Source organism: Mya arenaria, chromosome 2, assembly GCF_026914265.1.
Source record: "Mya arenaria isolate MELC-2E11 chromosome 2, ASM2691426v1".
Taxonomy (NCBI): domain Eukaryota; kingdom Metazoa; phylum Mollusca; class Bivalvia; order Myida; family Myidae; genus Mya; species Mya arenaria.
Window position 1 is genome coordinate 56636158 of NC_069123.1, and position 17173 is coordinate 56653330.

The following is a 17173-nucleotide window of genomic DNA, read 5'->3' on the forward strand; positions in this document are numbered from 1 at the left end:
ACAATGAGTGATCATATTGTAGGAAAGCAGGTACAATGAGTGATCATATTGTCGGAAAACAGGTACAATGAGTGAACATATTGTAGGAAAACAGGTACAATGAGTGATCATATTGTAGGAAAGCAGGTACAATGAGTGATCATATTGTAGGAAAACAGGTACAATGAGTGATCATATTGTAGGAAAACAGGCACAATGAGTGATCATATTGTAGGAAAACAGGTACAATGAGTGATCATATTGTAATATGTTGTACCCCCTTTATATTTTAACAATTGTCCGGATATCCGAATTTACTTACACTCTGTTGTCTTATCGCTGTTTTTCCATTTCTTTTATGAGTATTCCAGAAGTCTTGTAGTAAATGAATATGTTGATAATTACAATTTCAATTCAGATATAAATTCCATAAGTATACCTTGAATCGAAGCTGTATAACCCGTTTATAAATTTTAAGTACACACGACTGTCACAAATATGTCCGCCATTTTAACTGTTGGGTTACAGCGCAGTAATATTTATTAGATATTTATTCATTGGAGTAAACTTTTCCCGTATGAATTGTAAAGTTAAATTGTTTCAAGCATAATTTTATTATTAATGTTTTATATAAATGTGCTCATGTTACAGATAACAATTACAATGCTGCGACCGCACTATTTGATTCGATTGTTGCTATGACACTATTTCGCGGATGAATGATAATATTATTTCTGCAGCATTAAGATATTTGTTTCATTATAATTAGATTGTTTAATTAAGTGTTCGAATAGGATGCAATTTGTCATTCTCGATCGATTGATGTATCTATTATTATGAATGTCTTGCAAGACTTTTCATATTTACTTGTTTTATTGTACTCGAGCCTTGGCACCTTCTTCTCACCTGCAAATGTGAGCTGCAGCCCTGCAGACCAATCAAAAGCCTTGCAGCATTGCTGCAGCATCTTGCGGGTATATAAGAAGTGTCAAGTTCGAGCTTGGGACAGTTGACATTTCTGAAACTTGAACTATTTTCAACATCTTGAAAACAAACATGCGAGGTCAGGCGCGTACCCAGGCATACGCCAGTACGCCAATGCGTACACTTCGTCAGAAAAAAGCGAAAAAATAAAAGTTCCAAAAATGCAAAAATAATTACGTCAGAATTTTATCGTTTGTTGGTTTTTATAGCGTAATACCTAAATTCTGCAAAAAAGGTGATCACGATGTAGATCTCAACTTAAGTTATACACGCGTTATTTTCCCATAACCTGCCAAATCGGTGTGGATCCTGTTGACCTCCTGGTAAATGATCCGAATGATGTTTACAAGGCGGGACTTTTAAAAATGACTGAACAGAAAGTTCTTTATTACCGTGGATCTAGCTCTTAAATGCGGGGTTTATGGTCTTTATTTCACAAAAATTCTCCAAATATTAAGAAAGTTATCTTTAAAAACCTTACCTGAATCAAGACTTGTTGACATTTGTTGCCGTGCACTTTACCGAATAAGTCACGTGGGTTCTCCACCGTGAGAAGAGTAAGAAATAACTGATCCGATTACGATAGTTGTATACCTGAGTGATAAATTTCATGTAAACGCCACAGCAAAGCACATTAACAGGTGCGTTTAATTATCATGTTTACAAATCGTCAGGTGTGCATGAATACAAGTTAGATGATATTCTGATTGTTATCATCATTTTAGTGCCGTGAAAGAACAGATATTTTCCCATACATTTTAAAAGCAAAATAATTAAGTATAGATCTATTTGTGTTAAGTTACAATATTTTATTAACTTATCTAGATGCTGTTAAGCATAGCGTGGAGACAGTTTCAGACTCCGCATGTGATTAAATATACCGGTGAGGTGCGCGGCTGTCAGACTTTTCAACCCCAAGACTTTTCAACCCCTTTGTCATTTGTGAAATCAAAGACTTTTCACCCCCTTTGTCATTTCAACCCCTAAAAGTGCTAAGCCTTTTCAACCCCACCTTAAACAAAAACTTTTCAACCCCTAATAAACGAAGACTTTTCAACCCCTTAATTTCTCACCTTTTTAAGAAAATAACTACAACAGTAAACAATTTATTATGAAATTTCTTTTAAAAATCAAGAATATATTAAGACTAAAAATATAACAAACAAAAAATATGTAATACATACAAAATATACATACTTAAAACACATGATAATACAATAATTCATTAAATATTTACATTTAAATAAGTAAAAAAAATGCTCGACTGTCCATTTAGCTATTGAGTCATTTAACCATAAATCTTCCTTATCTCCCTGAGGAAATCCTCACACAATATATTATGTGCATGGTACTGCTCCATCAATTAATTGAAACAGCGTTTGTTTGTTTTTCTTTTAGTTTTTTTAAACACTTTTTAAAGCATTTTGTCATCAATAAAAAAGACAATAAAATGAGTTGAACTTTAAATATAATTCTTCATAATATTTCAAAATATCATGATTTAGCAGACAATGTTTAAGAAATACAAAAGTATACATTGAGTTCAAAGATGTTATAAATGTATTATAGATTGAGTTCCAAATGCTTTCAAATTACATAAATGTAACATAAGATTTTATTAACGTTTTTTATTTCTCAGTTTAAAAAAATAAGGACATTCTATTATAAAGTGGTATATATGTAAAAAAAATGCTATAAGCATTGTATTTTCTTTTCATATATGCAATTAAAGAATGGAATGAAGGTCGCACATTCATTAATGGGCAACACGTGTGACATTGTCATAAATTCCTAAGGGATTAAGGGGCTTCATAACACCTTTAATTGAGGTTATAGTAACTTGAAAGTGGCAGTTAACTAAGGTTCTAATATCATGGCCATCATTCCAAACTATGGCCAGCTTGAAAAATTTTGTGTATAATTTTCAGGATTTAAAATCAAACAAAAAATATATATTATTTATTTATACCCGCAAACTCTGAATTTTTAGATAATACATTATCAAGAATTAAAATCAAACTGTACTGAAATAGCAATATGGTACTACAAAAATACTTTCCACTGTTGACCTTTTTTAAAAGCAATGAAAGTTTTATAAATGTTCAAGTTCAGGTTTTTATTGGCATTCTACAGGCACAAAAAGTAGAATGTTCTTTTATTAGTTATTAGTTGTAGTTATTCTTTGCATCCATTTTCTTTTGCAATTATTCAAATTTGTTATTTAAAGAACACAATTATGGTAATAACATTGTACATAATATATGTGAATTCGCTGTGATATGTAATATCCTTCAGAATAATACAACAATTGCATGTTCGGAGTAACCAGGCACCAAAATCTTACTTTACCGTACCATTGTTAATGTTCGGAATATTATTTTGAAAAAAAAAATAACCATCAAGTGCTTAGTAAATCAAGGCAAAGCCTTTGTAAATTTCATCCAATACTTTGGAGAAAAGTGTAACAAATAAGCCAAACAAATCTCTAATTGTATTTCAATAACAATTGGTTAAGTTTCTTGCAAAAACAATGAAAAGACAACACCTGGCTGACAAAAATAATAGGGGTTGAAAAGTCTTTGATATAGGGGTTGAAAAGCCTTCAATATGGCTATCAAAATATTTCAACTAGGAGTTGAAAAGTCTTTGATTTAAGGGTTGAAAAGTCCAAACAGGTAGGGATTGAAAAGTCTTTAAAATAGGGGTTGAAAAGTCTTCGTTTTGAGAAGGGGTTGAAAAATCCTGCTCCCAGGTGCGCAAGCCTTTCTGGTCAACGCAATATCTCAATTATTCAGCGGATTGGATGTTAAATAGAGACCCCACCCATCACCCCAGATCTTTTTGTTTATTTAAATCAAATACAAGTATTGATTTTTGGAAAAAATAATAAAAAAATATCGGGACTAACAATGTTACTTAAGATAAATATTCATCTATTTGTATGCTTTTATACGTGCCAAAACGCCCCTAGATAGCACCAAATGCGATGTTGGATTTCAAAATTTTCCGGGGGGGCATGCCCCCGGACCCCCCTAGACTGTGCGTATCCTAGATTTTGACCTAGGTACGCCCCTGGAGGTATATTCTTTTGACACGTATTATAATTAAATCAACGCGCACATTTATTAAGTAAATGAACCTCGCATATTATTATATAAGAATAAATAATCATTATAATTACATTGAACTTAACTTTATTAAACTATTGATCAACTCGTCAACTGTCCACTGAACATGTCCGCAATTGTAATTATTGACTTAGCTTTGTGGAGTTGAGATTAACTTGAATAAATAACGTTTAATTGAGAAACGGACTTGCGTTTTCGAATATTCATCACTGATCATTATTAAACTACATATACCTTGGCTCACCAGGCACTAGGCCTGGTGTAAGCAGTGATTCACCACAGATATACTTTGGCTCACCGGGTAAACTACTTGGTGTAAGCAGTGATCCACCACATATCATCGACAGTTAATAATCATTTAACTTTAAACGTATGAGACGGATGTTACAATATTGTAGGAAAACAGGTACAATGAGTGAACATATTGTAGGAAAACAGGTACAATGAGTGATCATATTGTAGGAAAGCAGGTACAATGAGTGATCATATTGTAGGAAAACAGGTACAATGAGTGATCATATTGTAGGAAAACAGGCACAATGAGTGATCATATTGTAGGAAAACAGGTACAATGAGTGACCTTATTGTAGGACAATATGTACAATGAGTGAACATATTGTAGGAAAACAGGTACAATGAGTGAACATATTGTAGGAAAACAGGCACAATGAGTGATCATATTGTAGGAAAACAGGCACAATGAGTGATCATATTGTAGGAAAACATGTACAATGAGTGATCATATTGTAGGAAAACAGGCACAATGAGTGATCATATTGTAGGAAAACAGGTGCAATGAGTGATCATATTGTAGGAAAACAGGTGCAATGAGTGAACATATTGTAGGAAAACAGGTACAATGAGTGATCATATTGTAGGAAAACATGCACAATGAGTGATCATATTGTAGGAAAACAGGTACAATGAGTGATCATATTGTAGGAAAACAGGCACAATGAGTGATCATATTGTAGGAAAACAGGTACAATGAGTGATCATATTGTAGGAAAACAGGCACAATGAGTGATCATATTGTAGGAAAACAGGCACAATGAGTGATCATATTGTAGGAAAACAGGTGCAATGAGTGAACATATTGTAGGAAAACAGGCACAATGAGTGATCATATTGTAGGAAAACAGGCACAATGAGTGATCATATTGTAGGAAAACATGTACAATGAGTGAACATATTGTAGGAAAACATGTACAATGAGTGATCATATTGTAGGAAAGCAGGTACAATGAGTGATCATATTGTAGGAAAACAGGTACAATGAGTGATCATATTGTAGGAAAACAGGTACAATGAGTGATCATATTGTAGGAAAACATGCACAATGAGTGATCATATTGTAGGAAAACAGGTACAATGAGTGAACATATTGTAGGAAAACAGGTGCAATGAGTGAACATATTGTAGGAAAACAGGCACAATGAGTGAACATATTGTAGGAAAACAGGTACAATGAGTGATCATATTGTAGGAAAACAGGTACAATGAGTGATCATATTGTAGGAAAACAGGCACAATGAGTGATCATATTGTAGGAAAACATGTACAATGAGTGAACATATTGTAGGAAAACAGGCACAATGAGTGATCATATTGTAGGAAAACAGGCACAATGAGTGATCATATTGTAGGAAAACAGGCACAATGAGTGAACATATTGTAGGAAAACAGGCACAATGAGTGATCATATTGTAGGAAAACAGGCACAATGAGTGACCTTATATTGTAGGACAATATGTACAATGAGTGAACATATTGTAGGAAAACAGGTGCAATGAGTGATCATATTGTAGGAAAGCAGGTACAATGAGTGATCATATTGTAGGAAAACATGCACAATGAGTGATCATATTGTAGGAAAACAGGTACAATGAGTGAACATATTGTAGGAAAACAGGTACAATGAGTGACCTTATTGTAGGAAAGCAGGTACAATGAGTGATCATATTGTAGGAAAGCAGGTACAATGAGTGATCATATTGTAGGAAAGCAGGTACAATGAGTGATCATATTGTAGGAAAGCAGGTACAATGAGTGATCATATTGTAGGAAAACAGGTACAATGAGTGAACATATTGTAGGAAAACAGGTACAATGAGTGAACATATTGTAGGAAAACAGGTACAATGAGTGATCATATTGTAGGAAAGCAGGTACAATGAGTGAACATATTGTAGGAAAGCAGGTACAATGAGTGAACATATTGTAGGAAAGCAGGTACAATGAGTGATCATATTGTAGGAAAACAGGTACAATGAGTGAACATATTGTAGGAAAGCAGGTACAATGAGTGATCATATTGTAGGAAAGCAGGTACAATGAGTGATCATATTGTAGGAAAGCAGGTACAATGAGTGATCATATTGTAGGAAAACAGGTACAATGAGTGATCATATTGTAGGAAAGCAGGTACAATGAGTGATCATATTGTAGGAAAGCAGGTACAATGAGTGATCATATTGTAGGAAAACAGGTACAATGAGTGAACATATTGTAGGAAAGCAGGTACAATGAGTGATCATATTGTAGGAAAGCAGGTACAATGAGTGATCATATTGTAGGAAAGCAGGTACAATGAGTGATCATATTGTAGGAAAACAGGTACAATGAGTGATCATATTGTAGGAAAGCAGGTACAATGAGTGATCATATTGTAGGAAAGCAGGTACAATGAGTGATCATATTGTAGGAAAACAGGTACAATGAGTGAACATATTGTAGGAAAACAGGTACAATGAGTGAACATATTGTAGGAAAACAGATACAATGAGTGATCATATTGTAGGAAAACAGGTACAATGAGTGAACATATTGTAGGAAAGCAGGTACAATGAGTGATCATATTGTAGGACAATATGTACAATGAGTGATCATATTGTAGGAAAGCAGGTACAATGAGTGATCATATTGTAGGAAAACAGGTGCAATGAGTGAACATATTGTAGGAAAACAGGCACAATGAGTGAACATATTGTAGGAAAACAGGTGCAATGAGTGATCATATTGTAGGACAATATGTACAATGAGTGATCATATTGTAGGAAAACAGGCACAATGAGTGATCATATTGTAGGAAAACAGGTGCAATGAGTGATCATATTGTAGGAAAACAGGCACAATGAGTGAACATATTGTAGGAAAACAGGCACAATGAGTGATCATATTGTAGGAAAACAGGTGCAATGAGTGATCATATTGTAGGAAAACATGTACAATGAGTGAACATATTGTAGGAAAACAGGCACAATGAGTGAACATATTGTAGGAAAACAGGTGCAATGAGTGAACATATTGTAGGAAAACAGGTACAATGAGTGAACATATTGTAGGAAAACAGGTGCAATGAGTGAACATATTGTAGGAAAACAGGTGCAATGAGTGAACATATTGTAGGAAAACAGGTACAATGAGTGAACATATTGTAGGAGAACAGGTGCAATGAGTGATCATATTGTAGGAAAGCAGGTACAATGAGTGATCATATTGTAGGAAAGCAGGTACAATGAGTGATCATATTGTAGGAAAACAGGTACAATGAGTGATCATATTGTAGGAAAGCAGGTACAATGAGTGATCATATTGTAGGAAAGCAGGTACAATGAGTGATCATATTGTAGGAAAGCAGGTACAATGAGTGACCATATTGTAGGAAAGCAGGTACAATGAGTGATCATATTGTAGGAAAACAGGCACAATGAGTGAACATATTGTAGGAACACAGGCACAATGAGTGATCATATTGTAGGAAAACAGGCACAATGAGTGGTCATATTGTAGGAAAACAGGTACAATGAGTGACCTTATTGTAGGACAATATGTACAATGAGTGAACATATTGTATGAAAACAGGTGCAATGAGTGATCATATTGTAGGAAAATGGGTACAATGAGTGATCATATTGTAGGAAAACAGGTACAATGAGTGACCTTATTGTAGGACAATATGTACAATGAGTGAACATATTGTATGAAAACAGGTGCAATGAGTGACCATATTGTAGGAAAATGGTAGGAAAATGGGTACAATGAGTGATCATATTGTAGGAAAACAGGTACAATGAGTGAACATATTGTAGGAAAACAGGCACAATGAGTGATCATATTGTAGGAAAACAGGCACAATGAGTGATCATATTGTAGGAAAACAGGTACAATGAGTGACCTTATTGTAGGACAATATGTACAATGAGTGAACATATTGTATGAAAACAGGTGCAATGAGTGATCATATTGTAGGAAAACAGGTACAATGAGTGATCATATTGTAGGAAAACGTGTACAATGAGTGACCATATTGTAGGAAAGCAGGTACAATGAGTGACCATATTGTAGGAAAATGGTAGGAAAATGGGTACAATGAGTGATCATATTGTAGGAAAACAGGTACAATGAGTGAACATATTGTAGGAAAACAGGCACAATGAGTGATCATATTGTAGGAAAACAGGTGCAATGAGTGATCATATTGTAGGAAAACAGGTACAATGAGTGATCATATTGTAGGAAAACGTGTACAATGAGTGACCATATTGTAGGAAAGCAGGTACAATGAGTGACCATATTGTAGGAAAATGGGTACAATGAGTGATCATATTGTAGGAAAACAGGTACAATGAGTGAACATATTGTAGGAAAACAGGCACAATGAGTGATCATATTGTAGGAAAACAGGCACAATGAGTGATCATATTGTAGGAAAACAGGCACAATGAGTGATCATATTGTAGGAAAACAGGTACAATGAGTGATCATAGTGTAGGAAAACAGGCACAATGAGTGATCATATTGTAGGAAAACAGGCACAATGAGTGATCATATTGTAGGAAAACAGGCACAATGAGTGATCATATTGTAGGAAAACAGGTACAATGAGTGAACATATTGTAGGAAAACAGGCACAATGAGTGATCATATTGTAGGAAAACAGGCACAATGAGTGATCATATTGTAGGAAAACAGGCACAATGAGTGATCATATTGTAGGAAAACAGGCACAATGAGTGATCATATTGTAGGAAAACAGGTACAATTAGTGACCTTATTGTAGGACAATATGTACAATGAGTGATCATATTGTAGGAAAACAGGTACAATGAGTGATCATATTGTAGGAAAACAGGTACAATGAGTGATCTTATTGTAGGAAAACAGGTACAATGAGTGATCTTATTGTAGGACTATATGTACAATGAGTGATCATATTGTAGGAAAACAGGTACAATGAGTGATCATATTGTAGGAAAACAGGTACAATGAGTGATCTTATTGTAGGACTATATGTACAATGAGTTATAATATCATTTATATTGATTGATCATATTGTAGAACAATGATCATAATGAAGGAAAACATAAAATAATAAAGTGATCATATTGTATGACAATATGCATAATGAGTGATCATATTGTAGGACAAAATGTATAACGAGGGATCAAATATTTTGATTTTGGTTAATGAAGGTAATTTATTTTTTCTTAGATTAAAGATATGTTGTTACTTTTAAACAGAACTCTTTTTCATTAACTGGGCCATTAATTGAAGACATTATTAATATCCTACCCTGTGTAATGTTCCAAGTATAGAGAAAGGGAATATATCTTATAGCAGCAATTCCTTCAGCCTCCAAGGTGAGATTGAAGATAACATCTTGAACTGTTATTGTTATCTGCAAAAAAGATCATGAAATCTACAGATTGATTTCTAGGGAAAACATAATGTTGAGTCACTGTGACAAGTTAAATAAAAATCAATGCAAGCAACTATGTACTGAAAAAACATGCAGTGCACAATAATAGAAGGGCCATAACTCTGGGGGAAAAACAAGGAGAAGTTGTGCGCTGTTAAAGCACAACAAGGCTTGGTGATGTTCCATCAAAATCCATTTGTGAGATTTGGCAAATTGGCAAGGACTTTTATTAGATTTGTGGTTGTTGTCTTTGTTGTTGTTGTTTCTAATGACTTTGAAATTACCTTTTGTCATGTAGGAATAAATAACTTCTTTTAAAAAAGAGTAAAGGTATTATTCAAAGTAAATAGTTCTGACAACTGTGTAAGCAAATATAGCACTCCCATTTATGTAATACTATGTGTAAATAGTTTCTTTAATTAAACAATAATAATTTTATGAAATATTGCCAAAGTTCAAAAGAAAGTTTGTTAGCACAATATATCCATCACCACACAATGAAAAGAGAGAACAAACTGATCTTAATGTTCCTGTTTACTTGATGAGTTTTAAAGACCAACATTTTGTTTGAACTTACATTCCTTAGTATAATCAGTCCCCCAGTTCCTGTTTAATTATTTACGATATAGATATTCAGGGCATGGTTTTTGTTGACTGGAAATGGGCAATACGATTCATACATTTGATCAAATAATTAGAGTATATTAGCACAAGAACAAAACTTTCACCTCATAAGGATTGAACAGTAATATTCCAGTCAGTTTAAGGCTTGATACCAAATGTCTTTATTAATAAGAAAGGCAAAGAATTCTTTCTACACATTATACGGCATCATATGAATTTTATTGATGCATCTTTCTATAATTATCTTTTCTCTTAATGTTAGCCGTACAAACTGATACATACATTGACAGTTCCCGAACTGATATTATTGGCAGCATAGAGTGTAACGATGTACACACCGGCCTCATGCCATGTGTATGTGACGCTTGTGTTGTCTGTTACTATGGTAATACCATCACCGAGGTCCCATGTGTACACAACATCACTTCCAGCATGAGGCGGCACAACAAGCTCCAGAGAACTGTTAGTACCAACTGAAATTATTGCCATTAAATACAGCATTTATTATTACATCACAATCCATGATATTACACATGTGCACTTTATTTCATTTATAATACAATCTGAATGCCCAGTATTAAAGTTTATAAAAGTAGATCATAAGAATTGCAACAAGCATCACTGATTTATTCTAGTAAATATAAGTTTGTTTCATATTTAAACATTGTAGGATTTTGTTTTTGAAACAATGAAAGCCACATGGGACAAGCATAGTTCCCATAAGAGTTTACCAAGATCCTGTTTAAATGCACAAGGATGAAGGAAAACTCAAACCAAGACAACACACTCCAAACTTCTATCAAAATATCATCATTGGTTTTACCATAAAACTGATTAAAGGATCCAGTGTTTTTATAGTCCTTTAACAATTTTAAGAGACTATTAAACACTAGCAGCCAATTGGTTAAAAAAATGGTATGGTTTATATTATGATTGGTCAAAATAAACCAAAATGTTAAATGACTGGGCAAAAGTTGTCGATTAAATACTACTTACCATTTAAACTATTTCATTGTGAAACTACATGTTGCTTAAATATAACCTACTGACAGCTATTCCAAGTTTTAAACAAATTGTCGCAGAAGCTTGCTTTTTACCTTCAGTGGCGTTGGTTGCTATGTCAACATTGGCAACCTCCAACTGGACAAGAATGGGCCGCACAGTTGCAAATGTGGAGATGTTGTTTCCAGTGGTTATGCTGATGTTATGTATGGTTGTGTCCATCTCAACATAGATGTGTCTGAACTTGACCCTCACAGGTCGAACCAGGTGAGCTTTTATGGCATGGGCAGCAAGAAGGACAGCCCCACCCGTCTGGATTGTGTACCCCATAGTGGTTCTATCATTGTAGGCAGAATCTGAGCTGATGTCATAGATAAACTCGTGGGCGGAAACAGGGGCAGAGATGATCCTCAGTTCAGCCGTGTTCTCTTGGATCGCAAGGAAATCTCCAGATTGCACAGCCAGAAGGTCAGCATCTGGTAGCTTGTAGAAAAATTACCAAATGTGCTTTGTCATTTTATGTTTATCAGTTATCAATAAAATATATTTTGCCATTTCCTACATTTAAAACAAGCTGAAAGCATAAAAGATTAGTTAAACTACTACTAATAATAAAAATAGATTATAGGTCATTGAAAGTAGATTGAGACATTTACTTAACTTCTATCCATAATTTGCAAGATGAACAAAATGCAATACCTGATAAAAGCCTGCACCAATACTAGCGACAGTGAATGTAGCCTCTGTTATGAACTGGAACATGCCATCGGCGTTGTTGGTTGTCTTCTGTACCACGCTGCCATTGTCTAGGTACACACACTGCTGCTTGGCGATGCTGTAAATGGTCGTGCCCCCACACCGCACCTTCCACTTCTCTCCTAAGGTCTGCGTGTGGCAGGTGTCATTCACAGATATACACGAGTATGACTTTTGGCAGAACACCTCCCCAACATTGGCACAGTACGGCCGATACACCTGGATAGTAGAACACCCCATAGATTCACATCGTATCATACACTTAACTATTTAAGTATCATGACTGCAATCTCATTAGCTTAACCGTAACAAAATAAGAAATTTCTTAACAACTTTAGATGCTTAAGTACCAACTACAGACAAAGGATGTACAGGGGTTAAGAACAAAATGCCATGATGTTCTCAGATTCAAGCAATACCTGAACAGTTAGTGAGCCAGTAGTTTCTGCAATGTATGAGAAGCCGACAATGGTGCCATTCTGTGTGAACTCTGCCCCTGACACCAGATAGAGCTTCCCAGCCCCGGGGTGGGGCACACTGGATACAACACCCGATGACTGACCAACAGTATAACTCTTGCAGTCTGAAAAAGGATTGGCATAATGTGTGATTATCAGGATAAACAGCACTGGCAACATTGCTTGCTTTGAAAGATAATGTTCAAAGTGATTGCGAGCATCAAAGGGTGCCAAGAACTTATAGTAAAGTTTATATGATTGGTAGAAGGATGGGATAAATATGTAAATATAACAATAATCTGAAGTTGTTTGTTATGTTTTTAATTAAGTATAAATACAAAATAAGAAGAATATCAGTTTCATGATTATTCAACGGTATTTAAAAGGACTTGCTTATGTTTTTGGACAATCATTTTTATGCCCCCACAAAGTGGCAGCATATAGGGTTGCCCTTGTCCGTACGTACGTACGTACGTACGTACGTACGTACGTACGTACGTACGTCCCGAAGATTGTTTCCGATCTAATTCTTGAAAACCGTTTGTCCAATCCTCACCAAACTTTAAACACATGTTTGTGACCATAATATCTTGATCAAGTTCGATAGTCATGGAAATCGCTTTAGTCATTTAGGAGTTACGGCCCTTTTTTGCCAAAAATTCCCGAAGATTGTTTCCGATCTAATTCTTGAAAACCGTTTGTCCAATCCTCACCAAACTTTAAACACATGTTTGTGACCATAATATCTTGATCAAGTTCGATAGTCATGGAAATCGCTTTAGTCATTTAGGAGTTACGGCCCTTTTTTGCCAAAAATACTTCAAAAATATATGTTTCCAATCTAATTCTTGAAAAGTATGTGTCCAATCCTCACCAAACTTTACATACATGATTGTGACCATAATATCTTGATCAAGTTCGATAGCCATGGAAATCGCTTTTGTCATTTAGGAGTTACGGCCCTTTATTTGCAAAAAAAGACTTGAAAAATACGTCCCGAAGATTGTTTCCGATCTAATTCTTGAAAACTGTTTGTCCAATCCTCACCAAACTTTTAACACATGTTTGTGACCATAATATCTTGATCAAGTTCGATAGCCATGGAAATCGCTTTAATCATTTAGGAGTTAGGGCCCTCAGATTATCCTGAATAATCATTATGGCTTATTTTCTGTGACAAAAAATCGAAGTGGGGGCATCCGTGTCCTATGGACACATTTCTAGTTTTTCAATATAATGCATTTGAAAACACTACATGTAATATAATAATTATTTACTTTTTGATAAAAATATACAAATAAAGTATAAAACCCCCTGGTTTTAGGGGGAAGCAAACCCAATTTTTTAGAAATCTGACAGCTTAACCACTTGCTCACAAGGACTATTTCATACACTGACGGATAATTTACCATTTGTAGAAAAGTGTTACTAAAGCTTTTCAAAATTGTGGACTTCAACATATGAGCATAAATCAACATTTGTTGAAGGGTTCCAACCATCAGTATCTTAGTTTAAACACTCCTTATGATTTACCACACTTTATTTTGTCATAAAAAGATTGCATTTAAAAAACTAGAAATGTGTCCATAGGACACGGATGCCCCCACTTCGATTATTTGTCACAGAAAATAAGCCATAATGATTATTCAGGATAATCTGAGGGCCCTAACTCCTAAATGATTAAAGCGATTTCCATGGCTATCGAACTTGATCAAGATATTATGGTCACAAACATGTGTTAAAAGTTTGGTGAGGATTGGACAAACAGTTTTCAAGAATTAGATCGGAAACAATCTTCGGGACGTATTTTTCAAGTCTTTTTTTGCAAATAAAGGGCCGTAACTCCTAAATGACAAAAGCGATTTCCATGGCTATCGAACTTGATCAAGATATTATGGTCACAATCATGTATGTAAAGTTTGGTGAGGATTGGACACATACTTTTCAAGAATTAGATTGGAAACATATATTTTTGAAGTATTTTTGGCAAAAAAGGGCCGTAACTCCTAAATGACTAAAGCGATTTCCATGACTATCGAACTTGATCAAGATATTATGGTCACAAACATGTGTTTAAAGTTTGGTGAGGATTGGACAAACGGTTTTCAAGAATTAGATCGGAAACAATCTTCGGGAATTTTTGGCAAAAAAGGGCCGTAACTCCTAAATGACTAAAGCGATTTCCATGACTATCGAACTTGATCAAGATATGATGGTCACAAACATGTGTTTAAAGTTTGGTGAGGATTGGACAAACGGTTTTCAAGAATTAGATCGGAAACAATCTTCGGGACGTACGTACGTACGTACGTACGTACGTACGTATGTACGTACGTACGTACGTACGGACAAGGGCAACCCTATATGCCGCCACTTTGTGGGGGCATAAACATGAGCAAGTCCCTTTTAACAGTATCAATTTTTTTTTCACAACAAAAAACATCACCTAAGTAACCAAGGGTTACATGCAACTAATATTAACACTAAAAACATGAAACGATCTTTGAACAGAATGATGCACATTAATATTACATTAGTCTGTTTATGATCAAGCATTGGCTTTATAGATTTAATCTGCATTAAATGTTATGTCTGTCAACTCTTGCTGTTGGCAAAACTAAAAAGAATAAGCAATATTAAAGCTTTACAAAACTCTGAGGGAAGTTACTGCTGTGTCGCTATGTTAAAAGGCAACACCAAACACCCAAAATGTTGTCTGCTATGCTTTGAATTTATAAATAAATAAAAATAGTGCTGTCATTTTTCTAAAGATAAATTCACAACAAGGGGACAAGGAGTTAAATATGTTGATATCAATGTTGTTATGTTGATGTGTTTTCTTTCAGCATGCAAAGAAACTACAAAAATAACCTTTCTTTTATTTACAATGTTCTTGCTGTGTTTCAAAACATATTTCATCATTAAACTTGACAAAAACTATATAGGTTTAATTAAATATATTTTTTACAAATAACTTGACTCCCCATTTGCAAACCCAGACTTTTCATAGAACACCTCACTTCAGCGAGGCCCAAACAACATTTAAAGATTAGTGCTCATTGAAAAATTCCAGACAAGTTAAGATAATGAAAAAAGAATTCAGACTATTCAAAATCAACTACATTTCTGCATTTAAATTCTTGCGCTGTTCCTTAACTTAATCTGAAAAGAAAGACATCTTAATCTACCTGGTACATTGAGAGGTATGAGAGTGCCATCCCCAGCATCCACCTGAATGTTTATGTTGGTACCCATGGTGATAGTCACATGACACGTGAACCTCTCTGTGCTCAACACTATATCCGGACAGTCTATAATAACCCCTTTAATACGGGTCTGGCCCTGTAAAAGAGAAATACATTAGAGACACATCAACAATCCATGCTACACCATAGTCCATATCGTTTTTTATTCATTTCTTTTTTTCAAATGGACTTAATTCAACAAGCTTAAATAATAATTATCCCACCAAAAACCACAAACTGGGTTATTTAATTTATACACGAGTGCTTAAACGTGATTGTTTTATTTTAATCATTGGACATGGGTGACAAAACCAATTTTTTTAAGGACAACATTCATAAGTTTAGGTGAACAGCTTTGTAATTCATCCACATGTTAACAAAAGTGGATGTAAACAAAGAAAACTCTCTCAAACATGGTACAAGAAGTAAAAGTCATCATTGGTAATATAAACTGAAACAAGAAGACTGCATAGAGTTACCAACAGTTTCATGAACTAGAACATGTCAACATAAAGTTTTGCTCCTTGATGTGAACAATTCCTCAATAACATCATACCTTTTTACCAAGAGCCTGGAGGAGAGAACACCAATGCTCATGTTTGTTTATCAGTCAAAAATTTGGAAGAATTTGACAATTCTTATAAAATCAAGAGTTATGAACTCAGCTTAACATGTGTGTACAGGCTCTGGCAATATTTGTACCAAGTTTCAGTTAAATATCTTGAATGGTTTCTATGTTGTGGCCAAATTTGTGAACGCCAACACCAAGGCTATGACAATACCTTGACTTATTTTCTTTGAAGCTAATAATTAAACATTATACATCCTTCAGTTGTTGCAATGGCTACACACCTGTAAAACTGTGCTTGTGGAGACAGTGACATTGAGGCTGTCAGAGGCGCTTGCTTTGATCACAATGGTGCCCGGCTTTTGGAGGGAATGATCCAGGGTATCTATGGAGACAGGGAGGGAGAAATCCCCACTCCCATCTGAGATTGTGCCTGATATGGTAACCCCATTTCCCCCAGTCACATTGAACAACATGTTGGTGCTCTTGTAGGTCTCAATTAGCACTGCAAAAGATTTGTGCAAACACATGACTTCAACACTTATAAGTAAGGTGAAAAGTAATAAAACTAAACAACAATAATAATAATGGGTATACACTTTAACATTATTCAAATACCTCTGAACTCATCAACAAATAATGTCAGACAAAATATTTATTAAGAAAACAATGGAAAACAAAAAACCATAAGGAACTAGATGATCTAACATAGCATGCATGCATGGTAG

At 34.8% G+C, this 17173-nt stretch overlaps 1 protein-coding gene across 1 annotated transcript in view; it reads right to left on the reverse strand.

The window, feature by feature from the left end:
• The window catches only part of LOC128216058 (uncharacterized), a 76308-nt gene that overhangs the window by 58034 nt on the left and 1101 nt on the right, over window positions 1-17173 (reverse strand). Inside the window, exons 5-11 of the mRNA XM_052922654.1 lie at window positions 16730-16950; window positions 15821-15974; window positions 12594-12757; window positions 12118-12393; window positions 11514-11901; window positions 10699-10889; window positions 9666-9771 (exon numbers count right to left, since the gene is read on the reverse strand). Coding sequence (XP_052778614.1) covers window positions 9666-9771; window positions 10699-10889; window positions 11514-11901; window positions 12118-12393; window positions 12594-12757; window positions 15821-15974; window positions 16730-16950 — 1500 coding nt within the window. The remainder of the gene's footprint in view (window positions 1-9665; window positions 9772-10698; window positions 10890-11513; window positions 11902-12117; window positions 12394-12593; window positions 12758-15820; window positions 15975-16729; window positions 16951-17173) is intronic.